At 31.4% G+C, this 26,800-nt stretch overlaps 1 protein-coding gene across 2 annotated transcripts in view; it reads left to right on the top strand.

Annotated features, from left to right (window-relative positions):
• LOC139485099 (sodium- and chloride-dependent glycine transporter 2-like) overlaps window positions 1–25,812 on the top strand; it is a 124,290-nt gene extending 98,478 nt beyond the window's left edge. The window contains exons 3-15 of one of the 2 annotated variants that reach the window (XM_071269220.1): window positions 4,329–6,020; window positions 8,231–8,362; window positions 10,677–10,932; window positions 12,448–12,580; window positions 13,758–13,892; window positions 14,655–14,758; window positions 20,182–20,306; window positions 21,641–21,753; window positions 22,951–23,082; window positions 23,434–23,533; window positions 24,086–24,186; window positions 24,724–24,891; window positions 25,586–25,812. In XM_071269220.1, coding sequence (XP_071125321.1) covers window positions 8,260–8,362; window positions 10,677–10,932; window positions 12,448–12,580; window positions 13,758–13,892; window positions 14,655–14,758; window positions 20,182–20,306; window positions 21,641–21,753; window positions 22,951–23,082; window positions 23,434–23,533; window positions 24,086–24,186; window positions 24,724–24,891; window positions 25,586–25,750 — 1,635 coding nt within the window. In that variant the 5' untranslated portion in view covers window positions 4,329–6,020; window positions 8,231–8,259 and the 3' untranslated portion in view covers window positions 25,751–25,812. The remainder of the gene's footprint in view (window positions 1–4,328; window positions 6,021–8,230; window positions 8,363–10,676; window positions 10,933–12,447; window positions 12,581–13,757; window positions 13,893–14,654; window positions 14,759–20,181; window positions 20,307–21,640; window positions 21,754–22,950; window positions 23,083–23,433; window positions 23,534–24,085; window positions 24,187–24,723; window positions 24,892–25,585) is intronic. The other variant, XM_071269219.1, reaches the window with a different exon arrangement.
• Window positions 25,813–26,800: the final 988 nt, after the last annotated feature.

Raw genomic sequence — 26,800 nt, 5'->3', positions numbered from 1 at the left:
ATGAGGTACATTGACATTGATACTGAAGGTACACATCATTAAAAACCAGATCATAAATGAAGTACATTGACATTGATACTGAAGGTACACATCAGTTCAACACAGATCATAAATGAGATCTATTGACATTGATACTGAGGGTACACATCAGTACAACACAAATCATAAATGAGGTACATTGACATTGATACTGACGGTACACACCAGTACAAGACAGATCATAAATGAGGTACATTGACAATTGATACTGAAGGTACACATTAGTACAACACAAATCATAAATGAGGTACACTGATATTGATACTGAAGGTACACACCAGTACAACACAAATCATTAATGAGGTACACTGACATTGATACTGAAGAAACACATCAGTACAACAAAAATCATAAATGAGGTATACTGAAATTGATACTGAAGGTACACATCAGTACAACACAGATCATAAATGAGGTACATTGACATTGACATTGATACTGAAGGTACACATCAGTACAACACAAATCATAAATGAGGTCCATTGACATTGATACTAAAGGTACACATCAGTACAACACAGATCATAAATGAGGTACATTGACAATTGATACTGAAGGTACACATCAGTATAACACAAATCATAAATGAGGTCCATTGACATTGATACTAAAGGTACACATCAGTACAACACAGATCATAAATGAGGTACATTGACATTGATACTGAAGGTACACATCAGTACAACACAGATCATAAATGAGGTCCATTGACATTGATACTAAAGGTACACATCAGTACAACACAGATCATAAATGAGGTACATTGACAATTGATACTGAAGGTACACATCAGTACAGCACAAATCATAAATAAAGTACATTGACATTGATACTGAAGGTACACATCAGTACAACACAAATCACAAATGAGGTACATTGACAATTGATACTGAAGGTACACATCAGTACAATACAGATCATAAATGAGGTACACTGACATTGATACTGAAGGTACACACCAGTACAACAGATCATAAATGAGGTACATTGACATTGATACTGCAGGTACTTATCAGTACAACACAAATTATAAATGAGGTACATTGACATTGATACTGAAGGTACACATCAGTACAACACAGATCATAAATGAGGTTCATTGACATTGATACTGAAGGTACACATCAGTACAACACAAATCATAAATGAGGTACATTGACATTGATACTGAAGGTACACATCAGTACAACACAGATCATAAATGAGGTACACTGACATTGATACTGAAGGTACACATCAGTACAACACAGATCATAAATGAGGTACATTGACAATTGATACTGAAGGTACACATCAGTACAACACAAATCATAAATGATGTCCCTTGACATTGATACTGAAGGTACACATCAGTACAACACAGATCATAAATGAGGTACATTGACAATTGATACTGAAGGTACTCATCAGTACAGCACAAATCATAATTGAGGTACATTGACATTGATACTGAAGGTACACATCAGTACAACACAGATCATAAATGAGGTACATTGACAATTGATACTGAAGGTACACATCAGTACAGCACAAATCATAAATTAGGTACATTGACATTGATACTGAGGGTACACATCAGTACAACACAGATCATAAATGAGGTACATTGACATTGATACTGAAGGTACACATCAGTACAACACAGATCATAAATGAGGTACATTGACATTGATACTGAAGGTACACATCAGTACAGCACAGATCATAAATGAGGTACACTGACAATGATACTGAAGGTACACATCAGTACAACACAAATCATAAATGAGGTACATTGACAATTGATACTGAAGGTACACATCAGTACAGCACAAATCATAAATGAGGTACATTGACATTGATACTGAAGGTACACATCAGTACAACACAGATCATAAATGAGGTACACTGACAATGATACTGAAGGTACACATCAGCATACTTTGTGAGTGAAAGTCATGAACCCCCTATGAAACTTACTACCTCCTATAGTCTCATAGGGGGTCACCACGTGACGGCGTTAAACCAATCACAACGTGATAATTTATCTGTGGTACGATAATATATCAATAAATTCCGTAAAAATGGCAATTATTGCTTTTATAGTCGATTCTATATTCTCTTAAAATTTGTTCAGACCCAGATCTATATGTAGGATTAAATATATCCTTTCCTATGACATACAATCATTGTATACATACATCTTGGACAGCTAAGGCTTTTGCTTACTTTTTGAAAGTACGAAATAATTGATTTATTTAAATGTATTTTTTAATACAATTTTATAAGGGGACGACCATTTGATATTCTGGGGGATGGGGGTGCAGGAGGATTTTGAAAATAAATAACTCAGCCTTGATCATCACAAAAATAAATGGTTTGTTCTGTGGTAGTTTGAAAATAAATTACCTGACTTGCCATGTATTGAAAATAAATAACTCAGCAGGTCTAATCGAAGAGATGGCACCAGATTCTTCATAAATTCATCTTTTTTCCCAAAAAAAAATCGGGAAACAATTCCCATTTTTTTTAATAATAAAAGTATAAGTATTGTTTTAATATACTAGTACTTGATATGTCTGAAAATTGGTTTCATTTAACTTGAGGTACATGTATATTGTCTAAGGAAACCTTATCTCACTTTTATTTTAACAGGACCGTAACTACAAATGCCTCATGTAGGAAATTTCAAAACCAAACGCTTGTCACCATATCAAATTGCCTTGCAAGAAGCAAGTTCTGTTTTCCCTCAGACGTAGCCCTGATTTTTTGGGATCAATGTTTCTTATTTATGTCTTTTGTTCATTGATTGCCCTTCTGTATTCTGTTGGTGTTGCTATCCTTTTGTAATCTTGTGATTTTGTTATGAACTTGATCGTGAGTTTTAAAAAAAACAGCAGCCACATACTTGACTATGTGAATTCCATTTTTGCTTTATCATGCACATTGGTCTTTTGATGTTGTCCCTAGAAACTTAAGTCTTACACTGAATTTATACATTATGGTTTAAGACCAAAATATTGTCAAAAAATTATTCAAACAAAACTTGCATTTCCAGATTATGAAAGGGTCTTCGGAACACCCAGAAAGAATGATTTTGCATCATTTGTTCTATAGCTTCTTTGGCCTTCAGTGGCTCTAAAACCCTTCAAACAAAAATTTGACTCGCTCCGCTCGGCGAAATATGTTTGCCAACACGTTTAAGAGACTAGTTACAACCAAATTTTAATACTAAGTACATTGTATGTATGCGATTTATGTATATGCAGTTGGGAATATAAAAAGATTCATTTCTGCAGAGGATGATGATTAATCCTGATTAAATAGTACATAACGACTTGAATATACATGTATTATTTATAATAAACAAATTCATTGTTAAACCATAGGTTTTTTTATTGAGTTAAGTCTGCCAATTGATATTTTATCGTATGTTTTTTTTTGTTGTGATGTTATGCTATTGTTTCAGAAAAAGGGAGAAGGTTTGGATCCATTAAAACGTTTAATCCCGCTGCAAATGTTTGCACCTGTCCTAAGTCAGGAATCTGATGTACAGTAGTTGTCGTTTGTTTATGTAATATGTACGTGTTTCTCGTTTCTCGTTTTGTTTATATAGATTAGACCGTTGGTTTTCCCGTTTGAATGGTTTTACACTAGTAATTTTGGGGCCCTTTATAGCTTGTTGTTCGGTGTGAGCCAAGGCTCCGTGTTGAAGGCCGTACTTTAACCTATAATGGTTTACTTTTTGAATTGTTATTTGTATGGAGAGTTGTCTCATTGGCACTCACACCACATCTCCCTATATCTAAATCATTTAAAAATTGTATGTTTTCGAATATATCCTAAATAGAGTTGCGAAAATAAATAATCAGTCCCTTGCTTTAATGAAAATGAAAAGTCTTGCTTCAATAGTGCAGAAAATGAATAATCTGTCCTCTTAGTTTACAAAAATAAACAACCGATCAAAAACAATTCCTCCTGCCCCAAACCCCGTTTAACCTATAATGGTTTACTTTTTAAATTGTTATTTGTATGGAGAGTTGTCTCATTGGCACTCACACCACATCTTCCTATATCTATTAAAAATGACTTTAATACTGATGATATTTACAATGCAGGCTGGTCGTAGATTCTCACTTGATTATACACGGGTATGACGAACTTATGGTTGATTTCGGACATTGTGTACTGTTCATCGATATTTTTCTATATTTTGTTTTATGTGTATTTCGTCATGGCTCTGTACCGTTCGTAAGTAAAACATAGAGAACATAGTTAACAATTTGTGAGAAATTTAAACTTATATCAAGATGACTCGATTGTTGCTCGAACTTTCTTTACTGTATTAGATGTATATAAAATGGCATTACAAAATTGATTATGCAGCCATCCAGACGTCAAATGTAAAGCAATTGCATGTGTGTGCGAGATGAAAACGTTACCACTCAATCAATTTTGAAATGAAGATCTTTTTGTGACTTCCCTTTGATTTTCTAAGATGCATCCATTACAGCTATTTGTGTGCTCATTCTTAATTATAATGCCTAAGCAAACATAAATACAAACAAAGTAAGCAAGCCATAAGTATGAGCTGTATATTTGGACCGCAATCGTAAACTGTTTTTTTTTTTCCCGGTAGCAACCATTTGATTTTATCTGTTGTTTTTTTTGGGGTTTTTTTTTTTTGGGGGGGGGGGGGGGGTTATTGATATAGTGATATTTTTGAGAAAAAAAAATTTGTGGCTGGTAAATGTGGAATACATTTTTTTCCCTCCAAATAGTAATAATCGAGTTAAAATTTATTTAGAACTAAGTACTTCCTTTACTTGAAATGGCACAGATTTCTTTTTGAAAAGAAACTATATTAATGTTTTATTGAAGAAAATGAGTCATGATACGTCTAAATTTCAAAAATATTCTTGGGCGGGGGGGGGGAGATACACCCAAACCCTCCTAGCAGGTTTGGATCATTACGTAAAAAAAACATTTGTATTTTATTGGCCCTGGAAGTAAATTACAAGCTACTTTGCTTGAAAAAAAAATACAAGCTACTTAATTTGCCTGGAAAGAATTACAAGTTACTTTGGTTCAATGTAAATAAAATTGTCTCTAAAAACAATCAAAAGCCCCAACAACCCCAACAACCCCTCCCCTTTTCCCCCACCATAAAATTAAATGGTTGCTGCCTTAGCTGTCCAAGATGTATGTATCCAATGATGATGTGTCATAGGAAAGGATATATTTAATCCTACATATAGATCTGGGTCTGAACAAATTTTAAGAGAATATAGAATCGACTATAAAGCAATAAATGCTAATATTTTTACGGAATTTATTGATATATTACCTCAGACTTTCACTCACAAAGTATGCATATATGATCAATCCTTCTGACTTTATGAATTATGTTTGAGAGTGTCATATTGGTCTCTTGTGAAGAGTTGTCTCATTGGCAATCATACCACATCTTTTTTTATATATACAAATAAAGTTAGAAGTTAAACATTGAGGACCCCGAAATCTGAAAGGTTTTGCCATATACAACTAGAGTGGAACATCCGTGGTATTTCAAAATATAACTATAGATATCTTACATTTAATTTAATATAATTATATCCATATAAACAAGGATAATTAATGTCAACACCCAAGTACAGACTACTGGGATGGTAATACCCTCGACGAAGTGAAGCTCAACCGGCAGTGGTATTTTCTCAGCAGTGCACGTGGTTTTGAATAAATTTATCATAGATAACAGGATTATACTTTTCTACGCATGACGCACCACGTTTCATCAACACTACTGTTTTACATGCTATTACTTGTATTCTAATATTGTTGATTATATTTTAAAAAGATAAAAGAAAAAGCATCACAAAAACAGAATGAGGGCCGTGAGAATTGGTCTGGACGCCTTGATTTTATCCTGTCCTGTATAGGGTATTCAGTAGGAATAGGCAACATATGGAGGTTTCCATATCTATGTTATAAAAATGGTGGAGGTAGGTTAACAATCAAAGCTTTCGTAAATTATTTGTAATGATATCAATCATTCCAATTTGCACTGTTTCAATTGGTCATTGCTCGCTATCAAATTCAAGGAATGAATAGAATTGTTTGGTCGCATCGTGAGATCAAATAACAATTTTTTGTCATTTTGATAAAATGAATACACAATTCAGAAATGAAACTTTTAAAAAATAAGTTTTAGTTGTTCATCCCCTAATCAACAATTTCAATTTTTTGTACTATCGGGTACACACTGTAAATACTACGGAAGCCGTAAGGGGACACACAAAACATTAGAAAATATTTTTTTTAATTCGAGATCACGATAAAACATTACCGTTTTACCGAGATCTCGATAAAAAATATATCGTTATCTCGAGAAAACGAAATTGTTATATCGAGATCTCGATAAAAAATATATCGTTATCTCGATAAAACGAAACTGTTATATCGAGATCTCGGATTATTAAATCGTTATCTCGGTTTAATATATCGAGATCTCGATAAAAAATATATCGTTATCTCGAGAAAACGAAACTGTTATATCGAGATCTCGGATTATTAAATCGTTATCTCGGATTATTAAATCGTTATCTCGGTTTAATATATCGAGATCTCGATAAAAAATATATCGTTATCTCGAGAAAACGAAACTGTTATATCGAGATCTCGGATTATTATATCGTTATCTCGAGAAAACGAAACTTTAATATATCGTTATCTCGAGAAAACGAAACTGTTATATCAAGATCTCGGATTATTATATCGTTATCTCGAGAAAACGAAACTTTAATATATCGTTATCTCGAGATAACGATATAATAATCCGAGATCTCGATATAACAGTTTCGTTTTCTCGAGATAACGATATATTAAAGTTTCGTTTTCTCGAGATAACGATATAATAATCCGAGATCTCGATATAACAGTTTCGTTTTCTCGAGATAACGATATATTAAAGTTTCGTTTTCTCGAGATAACGATATATTAAAGTTTCGTTTTCTCGAGATAACGATATAATAATCCGAGATCTCGATATAACAGTTTCGTTTTCTCGAGATAACGATATATTAAAGTTTCGTTTTCTCGAGATAACGATATATTAAAGTTTCGTTTTCTCGAGATAACGATATAATAATCCGAGATCTCGATATAACAGTTTCGTTTTCTCGAGATAACGATATATTAAAGTTTCGTTTTCCCGAGATAACGATATAATAATCCGAGATCTCGATATAACAGTTTCGTTTTCTCGAGATAACGATATAATAATCCGAGATCTCGATATAACAGTTTCGTTTTCTCGAGATAACGATATATTAAAGTTTCGTTTTCTCGAGATAACGATATAATAATCCGAGATCTCGATATAACAGTTTCGTTTTATCGAGATAACGATATATTTTTTATCGAGATCTCGATATATTAAACCGAGATAACGATTTAATAATCCGAGATCTCGATATAACAGTTTCGTTTTATCGAGATAACGATATCTTTTTTTATCGAGATCTCGATATAACAATTTCGTTTTCTCGAGATAACGATATATTTTTTATCGAGATCTCGGTAAAACGGTAATGTTTTATCGTGATCTCGAATTAAAAAAAATATTTTCTAATGTTTTGTGTGTCCCCTTACGGCTTCCGTAAAATACAATATATACCTGTATCAAGTAAAAAACAGTTTATAGGAAGGTTTGTCATATTCTATCAGATGCATTTTTTCATTCCGAGGCGAACATTAATGGCACCATTTTTCTGTTTAAGCTGAAAAGAGGCAAATATCAATATTGAATGAAATGTTCGGTTTGTAGAGTCAGGGGTGAAATAAAATACTTACCCCATTCAAAAATGAAAATGAATAGTGAACATCATCAACGTAATGTTCATAGCACGAATCCAAATGTTTGGTCCACTCACTCGTTTTCTCACAATAACTGATTGATAGCTTGATATTTGTCAAATTAATGCCCAGTTGCAAATACGTTCTAAAAATGAGTCGACCGAGATTAAGAGCAGAACATGAAAGGATTGTTAAATAAAAAAGAAATTTCATCGTTAACTTATACAGATATAGAACCGAATCAACCCTTAAATGTTGTCTGTATTTGTATAAGAAAGTAATTATTTCTGTTTTTTTTTTTTTTTTTTTTTTATCATTTGTCAATAGAACGCCGACTTATTTAATTATCTATTTACAGGCGCCTTCTTAATTCCCTACCTGTTTTTCATGGTCGTAGGAGCTGTTCCTATATTTTTCCTAGAGTATGCGATTGCCCAATTCTCTAGTAGCAGTACACTTACGGTTTGGAAAATATGTCCACTGATGAAAGGTAAGTTGATTCTTTTTATGCCCCATGTATGGACATTATGTTTTTTGGTCTATGCATCCGTTCGTCCGTCTGTTCATCCCGATTCAGGTTAAAAATTTTGGTCGAGATAGTTTTTGATGAAGTTGAAGTCCAATCAACTTGAAACTTTGTTCCCTATGATATGATTTTTTTTAATTTTAATGCTAAATAAGAGATTTTATCCTATTTTCACGGTCCACTGAACATAGAAAATGATAGTGTAGATGGGGCATCCGTGTACTGGGGACACATTCTTGTTTATCTTCCTGGTTTTTTCTGTTTCCGTTGGTATTTTTTGTTACCATTATTCTTATATTGTAATTTGTAACTTCAACAGTGGGGACAAATTCATGATTTAATTAATGCCTTAAAATATAGACAAACATACAATGTATGAACTGTTCTTTCCTTTTTTCATTTTGCCCAAATGCGCCTTAATACCTTATTTACAGTCACTTCTACGGGATTGACTGATACAATTTATCATAGTCTGTTTGATTGATTGCTTTACTGATGGGTTTATTTGTGTTTATTTATAAGTGTCCGTGGAGGACCACCGACCTCTGGCACGAAAACTGTCAAATTAAGATTGGAGCTAACTTTCCACGTGCGGGGATTTAACTCACAACCTCATTGTTGACATGCTATTGATGCAGTACTTAGATCACCGAGATTCTAAAATAGAAATAAGAAGATGTGGTATGAGCGCCAATGAGACAACTATCCATCTAAGTCACAATTTGTATAGAAGAAAACCCGTTATAAGTTATAGGTCTATTTGACAATTCGCTTTTAGAGAAAAGGTTTTAAAAAAAAAACATAATTTCCTGAAATTTTAAAATATTTTATGTGGTTCAATATATACACCGTTGTAAGTACTCCGATTTTTCCAACCATACACATATATTTTTATATTTGTTTATCTTAATTTTAAACTGATGTTGAAGAAATTGACTTTCATGATTTGTCATCACTAAGTAAGACCATGTTCTCTTTGTTTTGTCCCCTTATTAAACTATTTTTATTTATTACTGTTATTCTAGATGTTGGTTAAAGGGGCAAGTTAGCTACGAGATATATAAAAAATATAATTTATTATAATTTTTGCTCAATCATTAATGAAATGAAAATAGTGAAATAATTATCCACTCTAAGCAGCCAGTATGGTTCAATTTTGTCAAAATAAGCTGAAACGCATTGATTATGAATTATTCACTTGCAATCCATATTCATGTGAACTTCATTTTAACCCCTTAGCTTGAGAAGGATAACACGTGAATTATATGTGTAAAGTTATTTAAAGGAAAAGAATGTCAACATTGAATGTGAAGCAAAGGTAAATGATATGATTGACTGATTCGATCCACGAAAAAAATCATTCTTATAAAGGTAAAAACGATGATAAACATTTATTTTGTATCTATAATATAACATTAAACAGACCTAGAAAATCCAACAGCACGAGTGTGCTTAATCTATTGATATCTATGTTTATGTTTACATCGCTTATATGGTAATTGGATGACTTTAGAGGTCAACTCGATGGTTAATTAGATTGCGTATAGACTAAAATACACACGAAACGAAGTTTCGTATCAGTGAACATGTATTTGACAGCTAGTTTAACTTGCTATATCTCATTTATAACTGTAATTCTAGGTGTTGGTTACAGCCCACCACTACTTATTTCAGCAGTATTCTTTGTAAACCGTTATTTAACTTGTTTTATCTCATTTTTAACTGTAATTCTAGGTGTTGGTTACGGAGCACTACTTGTTTCAGCAATACTCTGTGTATACCCGTTATTTAACTTTTTATATCTTATTTATAACTTTATTTCTAGGTTTTGGTTACGGAGCAATACTTATTTCAGCAATATTCTGTGTATACCGCCATTTAACTCTATGTATCGCATTTGTAACTGTTATTATATGTGTTGGTTACGGAGCACTACGTATTTCAGCAATATTCTGTGTAAACCTTTGTTTAAAACTTTTTATATCTTATTTTTAACTATAATTTAGATATTGGTTTCGGAGCAAAACTTGTTTCAGCAGTATTCTGTCTTTACCGTTATTTTACTTATTTAATCTCATTTATAACTGTGATTCTAGGTGTTGGTTACGGAGCACTACTTGTTTCAGCAATATTCTGTGTATTACGTTATTAAACTTGTTTTATCTCATTTATAATTGTAATGCAAGGCGTTTGTTACGTAGCACTACTTGTTTCAGCAGTAATCTATGTATACCATTACTTGCTATGTTTCATTTACATTGTTATATTGATATTCTAGGCGTTGGTTACGGAGCACTACTTGTTTCAACAATATTCTGTGTATACTTCAACATATTTATGACATGGACTATTTACTTCCTGTATCAGTCAATGACATCAATATTACCATGGAGTCACTGCAACAATGAATGGAATACAGACAATTGCTTAGATAATTCCAGACACAATGCGTCCTTTTCAAATGTATCAAAAGAAGCCAATTGGTCTATGAACACAAATTTAACCAAAATGACTCCAAGCGAGGAATATTGGAAGTAAGCATTTATACATTTTCTTTGAATAATAGTCTTTGCTTCATGTTTTCTAACTTTTTATCAAACTAAGGTCATCATTATTACAGCGCGAAGTTTTTTGTGTTTTTGTGCAACAAGATATGATGGCAAGACAACAAACATTGTTTAATGTGAAATAAAATTGTAGAATAACACTATGAATAAAGGTTAAGAGTTCGGACACAAACATTTCCGATTTTTCACAAATTTTTAAACATAAACACTAGTTTTAAGCTGCAGGAATTCATAAAACAAAGACAAAACAATCAGATACTCTGGAAAAGTAAATGATATATATGCCGTTAGAGCCACTCTTTCTGTAACTTAATATTAAAATCCAATTTATGAATGATTCATGTAAGTTTCATTTACAATGAAGCCTACTATCACCGCAGCCTTTAAATGACTGACGTGTTCCATTAAATGAATAGACAATCCTAACCATAGTATACAAAACCATTATACATGACCAAATTAATATATATTTAATATGAAAACTGTTCAAAAAGAGACGCTGTCGTTTAGTGATGTATTTATATAAATACGCAAAGAGTTTCTTACTAATGCAACGAATTGTAGATCACTATACAACCTTCAAAATGAGTAAGATATCTCGTCAATGTGTTTGTATTGGCTTTCATCTTTTGGTGGTTTGTTTTGTATATGCGACTTTTTGTGTTTCTTTAGTTCTTATAACGTGACTCTGTACTTTAAAAGATCCCGTCAGTATGATGTTTTTACTTTTATATGTGATTATGATATATTTCTATTATGAATTACAATATACGTTGACCACAAACGTCAAAATCATTCAATCGTGTAGTGGAATTAATTTTTTTTGGATTCTTATAAATTCTATATATAACTTTTGGACTAGTTTAAATCTCGGTCTATTTCTGAAATTTATTCTCACATACTTTTGATTTTTTAACCCTGTATGCTAACATTCCTATGTAAATTTTAAAATTGTTTGTATGCACATTGAACGACAAATTTATGTGACGTATAAATTTTCTGACGTCAGACACTCAAATCAATGAATGTGTTCGTAGATAGTAGATGTTTTTGTGTTCTGTTAAATTGTTCCTTTTAAAATTGTTATACGATGATGACTGATGTACCCATATTTTGACTATTTTATTTATTGTGTCTGTTTATTTAACGCATCAATGTAAATATATCGGAAATTGATGAGACTGTCATTAAAGTGAGAGGGTTAGCGCTATAGAACCAGGTTTAATTTGAAAATGCCTGTATCAAGTCAGGAATACGACAGTTCTTGTCCATTCGTTTTTTATGCGTTTTGTTATTTGATTTTGCCATGTGATTATGGACTTTCCGAATTCATTTTCCTCTAAGTTCAGTATTTTTGTGATTTTACTTTTTACACATATAACAAAGTCAGCCATCCAAAACCCATATATGAAATAGCATGGATTCATTACAACGATTCGTTTCATCCTTAATCGTTTAACTTACCATACATACTTTTTGCAGATATAACGTGCTCCAGATAACTTCAGGGATTGAAGACTTGGGCGGTATAAGACTAGAGCTTCTAGCATGTCTATTTGCAGCATGGGTTCTGGTATTCCTTTGTCTATTTAATGGAATAAAGTCATCTGGAAAGGTTTGGAATTTTTAATTAAAATACAGCTCTCAATACATATGAAAACGTTAAGGGTTTAATCCATATATAACCATTTACATGTATCAAAAATCTTCATCAAATTACAAAGAACCTACAGTTCAAATTATTTAATTAGTTCAGGTTTCAATCACATCATGTGTATTATTCAAACTTTATTCGAACCCTTTTGTCGCTCAAAATAAACCTATTATAGATACCAGGATTAACATTTTATATTTGCGCCAGACGCGCGTTACGTCTACAAAAGACTCATCAGTGACGCTCAAATATCAAAATAAGTTAAAGAGACCAAATAAAGTACGAAGTTGAAGAGCATTTAGGACAGAAAATTCTTAAGGTCTTGCCAAATACAGCTTAAGAGTTTTATGCTTTGGTAATGAAGTTTAGTTTCATCGTTTGCTGTGTTATGTTATTGGCAATAATACACATAAAAACGAGGAATTTTAAAGTGATTTGCGACTACCTATATAAAACAACGTTATAGTGCGTTTATTACAACAGTGACATGTACACCCGTGTAATGAAGCTTGTCGGTACATCCCGGGGAAAAGGTAAACTTAGAAATTTTTCTACTTCAGGCATAGATTACCTAAGCTGTAATTTGCAAAACTTTTATGAATTTTGGTCCTCAATGCTCTTCAACTTCGTACTCTATTTGGCCTTTTTAACTTTTTTGGATTCGAGCGTCACTGATGAGTCTTTTGTAGACGAAACGTGCGTCTGTCGTATATACTAAATTGAGTCCTGGTATCTATGATGAGTGAGTTTATTTGTAAAGTTTAAAAAAAAAAATTGTAATATTTAACAATACTTCATATAGATTTTTTTTTATATTTTTGCAAATGTGCTTTGTCTATATGCCTCGTGGTTAATCTATGATGACATACTTGCATGAGGTTGAATCTACATTTTTTACATACAAAAAAATGCCTTGACCAAGTCAGGAATATAACAGTTGTAATCCATTTGTGTGATGTGTTTGAGCTTTTGAACTTGCCATTTGCTTAGAGACTTTCCGTTTAGAATTTTTCTTGGAGTTCTGTATTTTTTGTTATTTTACTTTTTTCCACTTTGGATAGGTTTAAATGGATCACGGATTTGTAATCCATTATACTTATAACACGATTACATCAAAATATGACACTATCTATTTCAGATTGTATATGTCACCGTTACATTCCCATACATTGTGCTGATTATATTTCTAGTCAGAGCAGTCACCTTACCTGGTGCTATAGAAGGCATTAAATTCTTTATAATTCCAAAATGGCATAATTTGCTTTCAACAAAGGTACGTTTACTATTTGTCAGGAAGGACATTTTATATTTAAGACGCAATTCGTTGATAAATGTTATTCAATTTATCCATGCAATAGTAGAACATCATTAATATGATAAATTTCTTACAAATAATATTTTTTTATAGAACTCAATCTACCCTTAAACGAAAAAAACTAAAATATGTGGTAAACATATGTCACTAATGAGTCAGCAACATTACGACATTAACAACCACACGGATTTACATTTATTCCATAAACAACCGCAAAGTTTTTCGATTTTCACATTTGGCAACATAACATTTGAAAACGATCAAAATCAGAATAAAAAAGTTGTTTTAATTAAGAGTCAAATTAAAATCAAATTCTTTAGAATACACTGTTTATTTGATTTGATTGAATCCAATTATCCTAATCATTGCTACCCACCTTTTGTTCATGCTTTTAATCAAAAGAAATAGATACATTGTATATCTATCAAGTTCACCTTTGACGAGTTTAGCTTTTTTGTTTTAATGATGCTTTTATGTTGATATATATTGATGTTTTATGTGTGTTGCTTTTTTCGACCAATTCAAAACATAATATGTTGAATTAAATATCATTTATTACAACCGATTGTACAGTTGTTATCCATTTGTTTGATGTGCTTGAGCTTTTAATTTTGCCATTTGATAAGGGACTTTCCGTTTTGAGTTCATCATTTTGGGGATTTCACTTTTTGCTATTTAATGTCATCAATTTATTTATATACCAGTTTTGTTTTTGCATAGGTCTGGGGTGAGGCTGCTGTACAGATTTTCTTTTCGTCTGGTGCTGGATGGGGTGCCATATTAACTATGGCTAGTTTTAACAAATTTCATCATAACATGTATAGGTTTGTTTATCATTGTTTGGTGTACTAACTTTAAATTTTAGTATAATATTTAGATTTACATGTAATTGTACAAGTGTTTCATAATTTTTTGGAACTTGCAGTTTGTTGTTTAGTTCGTCTGTTTTATGGAGAGAAACATTAATAATTGCATTATAAGATGAAATGATTTACGATCACGAAGTATTGTACATCCCCATTACAGGAATACCGTAAGTGACAAGATTAACTTCTATGTGATTGCGGTACGAGTAATAAAATACTTCTGTGCAAGTTTAAGCAGCGTGGCCTTCATTAAATCAACAAGTTAAGATTATAAAAAAAAAATGAACTTATACAATAAATCCATATTTGGTAATATATTTTTTTTAAATGAAATAATTATTCAAATTGATTTAGGTTTAATACCACCAAATCATAATACGTTATATCCGTCACATCCGGTTGCATACGCAAAAGTGTCGAAAAAAATATCCTACATTTCATTGCAGTAAAAAAATTCTGGGTCATGAAAATATATCTTGGGTGTTTCAAAGCACCATTATTTTTTTATTGTGTGTTCTAAAGACTATTTTAGAAACTTGATGTAACATAATTACTAAAGCTTTTCCATATGTCAAAAAGGTGAACATTTTATTGGTTTAATAACCTCCAGTAATGATTATTTCTTATAACAACAACAACAACAATTTTTTATTTGTCAATCAAGACGCCCCGAGAAGCATTACAATTACAGTTTAAATTAAAGTTTACAAATAATTGTGGTGATTTTTTTCATTGAAATTACAATACATGACAATATTATAAAACTAAAACTATATAGGAGAAGGGGGACAACAAACACAGTATATATTCTCAAAGATAATGAGTGAGTGAACACAATCAGTACCGTTTTGTAATTAGAAGAAGAGGTGTGGGCTACTCATGTATTAATATTTAATTTTACTCTTCTAGTTTTTATTAAACTATCTATTAATTTAATCATTATGTTATTAACAAATGGATCTTTATTTGACATCAACCATAGAAATTTAGATTCGTCATTTAAAAAGGGTTTAAATTAGTAAATTTAGAGGATAAATCTAAAATAAAACTGAACCTTTCACTTTTAAGGGATGGACATTGAAGAAGAAAATGAATTTCATCCTCAACAATGTCATTATTACATAATTTACAAAATCTTTTATTTGGGGGTATTCCTTTATGTCTGCCCTTTTCTATTTCAAGTTCATGGGCACTAATTCTAAATTTGGTTAACTCATTTAATGTTTTACAATTATTTAACAATAAATATTTTTCAAGGCCTATATTATTTTTAAATAGTCTACAGTTCCTTAATTTATTTCCTTGCATCATGCCAAGTTTGTCATTATTTAGTTGGTTAAGCCAAATTTTTTTAATGATAAATAAAGGCAACAGTAGTACACCGCTGTTCAAAACTCATAAATCTATGGACAAAAAAACAACATCGGGGTAACAAAGTAAAACTGAGGGAAACGCATTAAATATTAGAGGAGAACAAAGACACAACATTAAAATGTAACACACACAGCAACGGACTAAGCATTAGACAAAATCCGATGAGGAAAGAATGGGATAGAAAAGTACCGTGACACGTCATATAGTACACTCAAATATAGGAGAAAACAAACGACACAACGGAAACACAACGCAAAAATGTCACACACACAGAAACGAACTATGATATAACAATGGCCATTTTCCTGACTTGGTACAGGACATTTTTAAAGAATAAAATGGTGGGTTGAACCTGGTTTTGTGGCATGCCAAACCTCGCACTTTGATGGCATTGTTAAATATAACATCAAAATGACAACATAATAATACAGGACCATAATACAAACAAATAGGAGAACGTATTATGCAAAGAAACACACGAACAACAGATAACAAAAGGCATCAGGTTTAAAATTCATTACGTCAAAAACGCGCCTCGTCCAAACAAGAATTACCAGTGACGCCCAGATATAAAAGTTCGAAAGTCGAAAAAAGGGGGTGGGGTACAAAGTTTGATAATTGACTTTATATGAGATTTGTGATTTAACAAATATTCGGGGTTAAATTAAGATATTTAAATAATGAGTAAATGCTTCCCAACCAATTGTCTTTAAATGTTTTAGATAAAATTTTGGAATCTTCAAATGCTTCTTTAATGAGGGAGTTATTTTGTTCTTTGAGTCTGAGCCAAAATTAGTCATATTAAGAATAACCTCAAGAGATAGGAGGTAGCGCCCCAACTCTCCCATCACTGCTAGGTTAGTTGATCTTCTAGGTACCTGTAGAGAATATTTACAAAATTTAACATGTAATTTTTCGATAACTAGATCTTTTCACATTTGGAAAAAATAGTTGTCTCCTTTTGATTGTTACTTTTTTTGAGAGAATTGGCCCCAAATTTCTGAGCCATATAACAAAATTGGCTTCAGTATGTGGTCAAAAAGATGTAAAAGTGTTTTAATATTAGGTTTAAAATGGTTGAAATATCTTTTTAATTTAAAAAAGGCTTTTAATGCTTTATTATAAAGATTAAACTTAGCATCTGTATATCTGCAAGATACAGTGAATATCATGCCAAGATAATTATATTTTTTCTCATAATAAATAAGCTGACCATTAAATGTGAAGTTTTCCTTTGATATTCTCCCTGTGTTATTAAAAATTAATACTTTTGTTTTTTTTTCATGTTAATTTCTAGTCCCCATTTATTACAATAATCCAATAAATTATCTAAACAATTTTGTAATCCAGATGAAGTTTCAGAAATCATAATGAGGTCATCTGCATACATTAAACAGTTAAGGGTACTGTTGTTTAATAAAACTGGGCAACAGCTAGAATCAAAAATTTCAGGTAAATCATTTATGAAAATATGCAATCAAACGTCATGTTAAATGTTGTCAATGGTACTGAACAGAATAAAACTTTTCTCATGCCATGTGTTTCTATTTTTGTAACAAAGAAAATGCTGCATAATTTTTTTTAAATAGTGCAAATATATTTAGTTTTGTTGCATGACACTTATTGTTACTCCTTTTGTCATGTTAAACCCGTGCATTTGTCCATATATTAAAAACATATTTTCTTATATTCTATTTAAGTTAACAATAAACGCAATATGAATGTTTGAGTCAATGCGTTGGACATTCACTTAACAGTTTATGTCATTTATTTTCTAGAAGTAAAAATGAAAAATAACAAAAATATCGAACTCCGAGGAAAATTCAAATGGCAAAATCAAAATCAGAAACACATTATAAAAGAATGTATAACAATTACATATTCCTAACTTGGTACAGGCATTTTCTTCTGTAGAAGATAGTTGACCAAAGCTGGTCATATAGATAGCTGAACCCCCCACTTGTAAGACAGTCGCATAAAATTCCATTATATTGTCAACGAGGGGTGACCAAAGCAAGAAGACGCAATAGGCAGTAGTGTCGTTTTTGTTGTGTGATTTGATTCATAATCATCATAATCTTTTTACAAACGTTTTGTTAATCAAGTTCCTCTTAAGAACTTTTTTTTGTGTTTTATAAAAATAAGTCTGTATGATTTATCTATAATTATTTACCTGGGGTTTGTTCTTTCGTTATATACCTTTTCCTTTTCTATACTAGTGCATTTATATGTTTTCGTTATATACCTTTTCCTTTTTCATACTAGTGCATTTATATGTTTTCGTTATATACCTTTTCCTTTTTGTCGAGCCTTCGACTTTAGTCGAAAAAGCGAGACATAGCGATCCTACATTCCGTCGGCGTCGGCGTCGTCGTCGTCGGCGGCGTCCACAAAAATTCACTCTGTGGTTAAAGTTTTTGAAATTTTAATAACTTTCTTAAACTATCCTTGAATTGTACGAAACTTGGACAGAAGCTTGTTTATGTTCATAAGATAGTATCCAGAAGTAAATTTTGTAAAAATAAAATTCCATTTTTTCCGTATTTTACTTATAAATGGACTTAGTTTTTTCTGCCAGGAAACATTACATTCACTCTGTGGTTAAAGTTTTTAAAATTTTAATAACTTTCTTAAACTATCCTGGAAATGTACAAAACTTGGCCAGAAGCTTGTTTATGATCAGGAGATAGTATCCAGAAGTAAATTTTGTAAAAATAAAATTCCATTTTTTCCGTATTTTACTTATAAATGGACTTAGTTTTTTCTGCCAGGAAACATTACATTCACTCTGTGGTTAAAGTTTTTAAAATTTTAATAACTTTCTTAAACTATCCTGGAATTGTAAGAAACTTGGCCAGAAGCTTGTTTATGATCAGGAGATAGTATCCAGAAGTAAATTTTGTAAAAATAAAATTCCATTTTTCCCGTATTTTACTTATAAATGGACTTAGTTTTTCTTCCAGTTAACATTACATACAGTCTGCAGTTAAAGTATTTAAAACATTTTTAAGATTCTTAAACTAGCCTGGATTTTTACCAAACTTGGACAGAAGCTTCTCACAATCAAAAGATAGTATCGAGAGGAATAATTTTATTGATTTTTTTCATCATTTTTGATGAGTGTTTGATTAACAGCAAAAGTAGGCGAGACACTGGGTTCCACGGAACCCTTACAAATTTTTCATACTAATGCATTTATATGTTTTCGTTACATACCTTTTCCTGTTTCATACAAGTGCATTTATATGTTTTCGTTTTATACCTTTTCCTTTTTCATACTAGTGAATTTATATGTTTTCGTTATATACCTTTGTCTTTTTCATACAAGTGCATTTATATGTTTTCGTTTTATACCTTTTCCTTTTTCATACTAGTGAATTTATATGTTTTCGTTATATACCTTTGTCTTTTTCATACTAGTGCATTTATATGTTTTCGTTATATACCTTTTCCTTTTTCATACTAGTGCATTTATATGTTTTTGTTATATACCTTTTCCTTTTTCATACTAGTGCATTTATATGTTTTCGTTATATACCTTTTCCTTTTTCATACTAGTGCATTTATATGTTTTCGTTATATACCTTTTCCTTTTTATACTAGTGCATTTATATGTTTTCGTTATATACCTTTTCCTTTTTCATACTAGTGCATTTATATGTTCTCGTTATATACCTTTTCTTTTTTCATACTAGTGCATTTACATGTTCTCGTTATATACCTTTTCCTTTTTCATACTAGTGCATTTATATGTTCTCGTTATATACCTTTTCCTTTTTCATACTAGTGCATTTATATGTTTTCGTTATATACCTTTTCCTTTTTCATTCTAATGCATTTATGTGTTTAACATTGATGTGTATCCTTCATGATGTTTAGGGTAGAACATGCATTCTATATATGAAACAAACACAAGGAAGTGCTTGTATTTTTTATCGGACGCACGAACAACATTGAGTGTTATTTTCCTTATCATTTAACTTCAAAAGAGTCTTGTATATTTTAAGGGATGCCATAATTGTACCAGCAATCAACAGTGGAACAAGTATTTTTGCTGGCTTCGTCACATTTTCTATCCTCGGATTCATGGCGCACGAGAAAGGAATGGCAGTTGAAGATGTACTAACACAAGGTTATATATATTTTGTGTTATAAAACACGCGTTTTCTTCAAATCTTTCACTTATCTAACTTGTACTATATTTTGACCTAGAGATGATTGTCGAAATCACACATAAAAAATTAATCGAATCATTTACTATCTGCTGAGGAAAAAATAAATGTCGGAGACATAAACGTAAATAAACTTTAATCGACCAGTTATTGTTAAAGCAAAACATAGATTTTTTTGTTTATATTTATATTTTTTATTTATTTAGGTTTAGTATGTTTGCAGTTGTTTTACAGTTTATAGCATACATACAAAAATGAAATAGCCTTCTACTTCGTGATGATATAAGCTTGATCATGCTGATGACTATCATCTGTGATGACAGCTTCATCTATATCCCGTAAAAAGTAATCAAGATTTCGTAATGATTTAGTTGTTGATCATCTTGTAACGTCGTAGATAGTTGATGTTGTTCAGACCTTGATGATCTGATTAAAGTACTATAAATGCTATTGCACTGATACTTCTGACCATTGAACTATTATGAGATTCCAGTTCAAGAAAACATAAAACATAGCAATTTTCTTTTCTTGTTATTTCAGGATTCAATTAGCATCTATCTTTAAAGTAACTCAAAAAACGAAAAGAGAAAAACACTTTTATATATGAAAAGCAACAGTAGTTAACCAATTTGTAATTGTAAGCGTCTCCTACAAATTGTTTCTGCTTTCATCATCGGCCAGCGGCCTGTCAAAATCAGATATAGGACACAACTGATAAAACCAGATGACCATCGGGTATCCTAAGATAATAGTTTACAGTAAATGAAGAATAAAAACGTACTTCTTAGCGAAAGCACCTAAATAAATGTCACAACTAAAATCCAAAGCAAACGTTACCGCTTACACTTTAAGTTTATAACGATTTGAGATTATTTGTTCAGAGAAATAAATATGATCAGACACGTCAACAATTTATAACGTCCTCTCCAGTACATTCTATATTAAAAAAAATGAAATAATTCAGTAAATTGAGAAAATGAGGCAAAATAAAGGCCGACTCAATTAACAAAAAATGAAAGGGAATTAAGAAATAAAACAAACAAAAAACCAACATAACAAAAAAACAAAAACAAAAAAATATTGAAATCAGAAAAATATAATTAATAATGCTAAATACTATTAATGTACTTCTGTCGACATGTGTTGATTTTTATTTGTATCTTTTTGATTTTTTTATAAATCAGAAGACTTTACCTTAAAGATTTTACAGTTTTCCTCGTATTTATGAATGTACTTAATGTCTGAGGAAACCCATGAATTGTCCTTAACGATAATAACATATTTTGTATTTAAGGTCCAGGGCTAGTTTTTATGGCTTATCCAGAAGCTATATCACGACTTCCTGTTTCGCCATTGTGGGCGATTCTATTTTTCCTGATGATGCTTACAATCGCTATAGATACACAGGTATGAAAGCTTATCTTGACTATACCAAGTCAGGAATATGGCAGTTGTTATTCATTCGGTCGATGTGTTTGCCAAACACAGCTAAGGAAATCCATTCCTGGGGTAGAAAAGCCTTAGTATTTTAAAACTTCAAAAGTTTTGTGAACAGTTAATACATTAATATGACCATATCAACATTTCTCTTCCGAGAGAAATAACAATACGATATCTTGATACTAAAATAATATTTAATATGAACGCTATAGAAACAAATTTGTACCAAAGACCATTTTATACAGCAGTTTGCAACTATGTTTCATCGTAAGACTTTCAACAATAAGCAGCAAACCCACATGACCGACAAAACGACTTGATTAATTCAGTGTTTGGTAAAAATCAAACAAAATTATAATACGATATGCAGCAACAAATAACGACTTATGTTAAAACAAAGTGCATCTACCTCACCTTTTTCAATCTTGTGTTTATCGATTCTTTTATTCCCTCTGTTGAATATAAACAGAATGAGATTTAAAACTGAACAGCGCATAGCCTATCGTTATTGTTTAAGATTATCGGGTTTTCTACACATGGTATTATACAATTACTGTCATTTGATGAGGTAAATATGCGGTTTTATTGACTTTTGAAAAATGATATTCAATGAGGCCGACGGCCGAAGTGAATATCAGTTTTTCAAAAGTCAATAAAACCCCATATTTACCGAAACAAAAGACAGTAATTGTTTTATTCCACATTCCGAGTGAAGAAAATGTATTTAATGACAAACATATATCTACCATTTTTTTACATGAAACATTTTACCAGAACGTTGCATGTAAAAGTGCGTGACGCTTAGCGCGGTGAATAACACTTTCTCATGTGAATATGCTTTTTTATTCAAAATCCAATTCATATAGAGAAACCTACTAAAATAATACCAATATGGAATAAACATTGATATTTTACGATATATATATATATATATATACGACGAAATATATATAACTGGTCTTTTTATCCTCCCTTATACAGTGTTACTATTGACGAAAGAAAGCTTTATTACGTCCCCTCACACATTGTGAAGTCTCTGATAATAGTGGTATAGTCGTATGGATGGAGATAAGACTGCATATTCAATTGTAGATTTGTTTTTCCTTTTAATTCTTTGTGTATACCCAACATATATTTCAATCGTGTTAAAATGTTTTTTTTTAGTTTGGAACATTTGAAACCATAACGAGTGCACTGACAGATGAATTTCCAAAACTGTTAAGGAAAAAGAAAATGTTGGTAACAGCTGGGGTCTGCTTTTTAGGATTTCTGTTAGATATACCACTTATTATGCAAGTAAGTGTTTAGACGATATTAATGTCCCTCAGAATATCTTTTATTGGGACAAAATAAAAACCTAATTGAATAAATGTTATTAAGGTAACGAATAGACGAATTATACTTACTGATTTGGAAACAAAAACTTTTTTACGCAACTGTAACTCTCGTATAAACGACATGTTCTTGAAATAAATTACAGCTTATTAAACAATACTCGAATAGCAAGCATAATTATTATATAGAGGTTTTATTAAATAACTCCTTAATTACTATTTTCAATTGAAAAATCATTCTCCATTAGTGTTTAAGCCATTGTCATGTGATTTACACTGTTTGAAAGCAAATGTCGTTTGTCTTTGAATACAGGGAGGCATGTATATTTTACAAATTGTGGATTGGTACTGTGGACTGTTTACTCCCATGCTTGTTGCTGTTATAGAGTGCATCGTCATAGGATGGATTTATGGTATGTTTATTAAGCAAATACTTTGCATCAGTGTAGTACATTAACTACAATGAAAAACATAAATTAAAAATGAATGGTGCTTTAAACCAATTAAGATAGTTGATTATGACTCAGCAAATAAAATACAGAGAAATTTCCTACAAATGTCAAATACAAGAGAGTATCGTTCATTCTTTTGAAAATGACAATTGATATGACGCACTATCTGTTGGTGGTATAACACCTTATAATACACCTTATAGTCTACAGTTTTTCTGCTTTGCGGAAGATCGCAGATGCTCCCGTAAACATAAAACTCACAATAAAATTTGTCTTATACACCTATTCAACAGTTTTTTGTATGACGTCAATCGTTCATGTGTCGAAAATTTCGTGTGAATATCAGAGATTTCAAAATGACAATTTCATTAGATCTTCTGCATGAAAGTAATGAAAAGTTGACCCTTATTGGATCCCCGGAATAAAATGGTGAATTTGGTATTATTTATGTTGTGTATAACCTTCGTTTCTAAAAGTATATTATTTGTTTTCTTCTTCAAAAATTCTCCTCAGGTACAGACAAATTTTATAAAGACATAGAAATGATGATAGGATACACACCATGTACAGGGTGGAAGATCTGTTGGAAATTTATTACTCCGGTTGTTATACTGGTAAGTATTCTTTAAATAGCTATTGTTTTTTAAATGAATGTTGCTTTTGTTTAAACATCAAAAGACGTATCGGATGAACTAATCATACTATGTAAATCAATCGTGTTGTTTGGTTCTATGATTTCAATACAAAATACTAGTACGTATTATATTGTAGCTGCATAATCTAAAACATTTATGTCGACCGCAGTCATAATCAACTTGGGATTTGGCTGTACCTAAGGTCCTTTTTTATTTGATCCGCTGTTAATCAATTGAATTAGATTTTTGGGATGTTCATTTTTTGTTTTACTTCGAACCTCACTGGAGATACATTAAATGTCGAATTGCGAATGTAGTACATATATATTGGTACCGTTTGTGTTATAATATGAAAACTGATTGGTAACTAAAGTGTGTTTATTATGATAAATCATCTAATGGTTCGATCTATAAACCGAAAAAAATAGTATCGTCATATCATTATAGAGAACATTGATGACTTACACATAATTGTCAGGATATTAATATACACTGTATTATATATTTATGTACTAGGTAATGTTAGTTTTCAACATGACACAACTGCAACCAGTATCATACAACCACTACCAATATCCATCATATGCCATTGTGATCGGCTGGGTCATTGGGATGGTTTCCGTAGCACCCATTCCGTTATATATGATAAAAGCAATAGCGTGTGCTGAGGGATCCTTACATGCGGTAATAACTTACAAAAATAAATTGTTAGAAGTCGTGGTTAAAAATTCCTATCAGTATAATGAAAAATACATCGATCGTATATAGAGGTTATACTAATTTTTGTATCCTAATTTCAAATTTAGCAATTTATATTCGTCATTATTGTAAACAGTTAGAAGCAACAAAATAATGTCTATAGTATTTATAAACACAAAAGATAATTTGATTATGAACCAACATGCACAATGAGGGAGGATCGATGCATCGACGTGGTAAGCATTGCCTACTCTGCATTCACCACTAGCATTTCGAATACAAACTCTGTCAACATGTAACTATATGTGTTAAAAATAATCGGCTTTACTGGTTCTTCAATATGTAAGACTTTGAAAGTGTCGCTTGTGATTTCAGACACAGTCGGCCAACCATTCCGTTTATTAAGTGTGAATGTCAGACCGTCAAAGAGAATGTATTGCAAATAAGTAACTTTGTTTACTTCGGTCTATGATTTTTCTTATTATCAATTGTAAGGCCCCAATAACTCGTTTCTGCAAAAGACAATAATGTACACAAAAAATAGAACAGGAATGATACTTTAATATTATCAAATACATGTACATAAGAACGAGTTGTTTCCATTGTATGGTACACGAAATTTAATCATGTGATACGAAGTTTGCATTCAATCACCATGTTTCATATTTATCTTTTGTAGCGAATAGGATGTCTTCTGCGACCCATTTCCGAATGGGAACCAGTCTTAAGAAATGAAAAGAATCGAATGGAAACATGTACATTGACATATTTTAAACCAACTGAAGTAGACAAATGTGAATTGAACTCCACAAAAAACACTGATGAAATACAAAATATACTTTAATTTTATAAATGTTTACAATATATATTTTGATTGAAAGTATTTGAATAAAATATTTTAAAAAATTTTGTCGTTTCGTGTGTATTTAAAATGATTGATCACACTTAGAAGTAAACGTATTACGGAGTGCCAGATCAAAATAGCAATTCATCTAACAGGTGGGTTCTGAAAAGTTGGTTGACCGAATGAAATGAAAAAGATGTGTACGACCACAGAAAAAAGGATACATTATGTTAGATACGGGCACTTGTTTGATGTACAACATGTTTTTACGAACCTACCATCAAGCTGTTACATTCGTGCATATGTTCCGGACCATATGAGTATTTGGACCATACGCGTATGGTCGAGACCATATGGGTATACACTCATATGGTCCGACCATACGTGTATGGTCGGGGTAATCAACACCTTAATTTTAAATAGGTTTTAACTCTTCATAAAGTATGATCCTTCTAGTGGTTACGTCATTAAAAATGTCATTTTTGTATATTTAAATAATAAAAAAGATTAATTAAATAAAAAAAAGCAGTTTCACACAATCACTTTTACTCACTATAAGTACAATAAGAAGATGATTATTCTTGGCCAAATTGTAAGTACTTTCTATTATTCACACATTAAGAGATATGATATCATTGCAAATGCGACAACTATTTACCAATTTTTAAATGAGGTGGATGTGCGGAGTTACAGACAACAGTACGGCCTTCAACACCGAGAAAAGCAAATACCGTATAGTCGGCTAAAAAAAAAACAGCACAAAAAATGTGAAACATGTCAATTATACAAGATTGACAGCCTAATTAATAACAAAACAAATTACGACAGACAATGATAACCACTGTAATAGTCTTCTAACTTTGGACAGGCACATAAATAATGTAGCGAAATTACAAATAACCACTGTAATACAGTCTTCTAACTTTGGACAGGCACATACATAATGCGGCGGGAGTACAAATAACCACTGTAATACAGTCTTCTATCTTTGGACAGGTACATACATAATGTGGCGGGAATACAAATAACCACTGTAATACATTCTTCATC

Source organism: Mytilus edulis, chromosome 8, assembly GCF_963676685.1.
Source record: "Mytilus edulis chromosome 8, xbMytEdul2.2, whole genome shotgun sequence".
In the NCBI taxonomy this organism is placed as follows: domain Eukaryota; kingdom Metazoa; phylum Mollusca; class Bivalvia; order Mytilida; family Mytilidae; genus Mytilus; species Mytilus edulis.
This window is presented reverse-complemented; position numbering and strand designations above follow the sequence as displayed.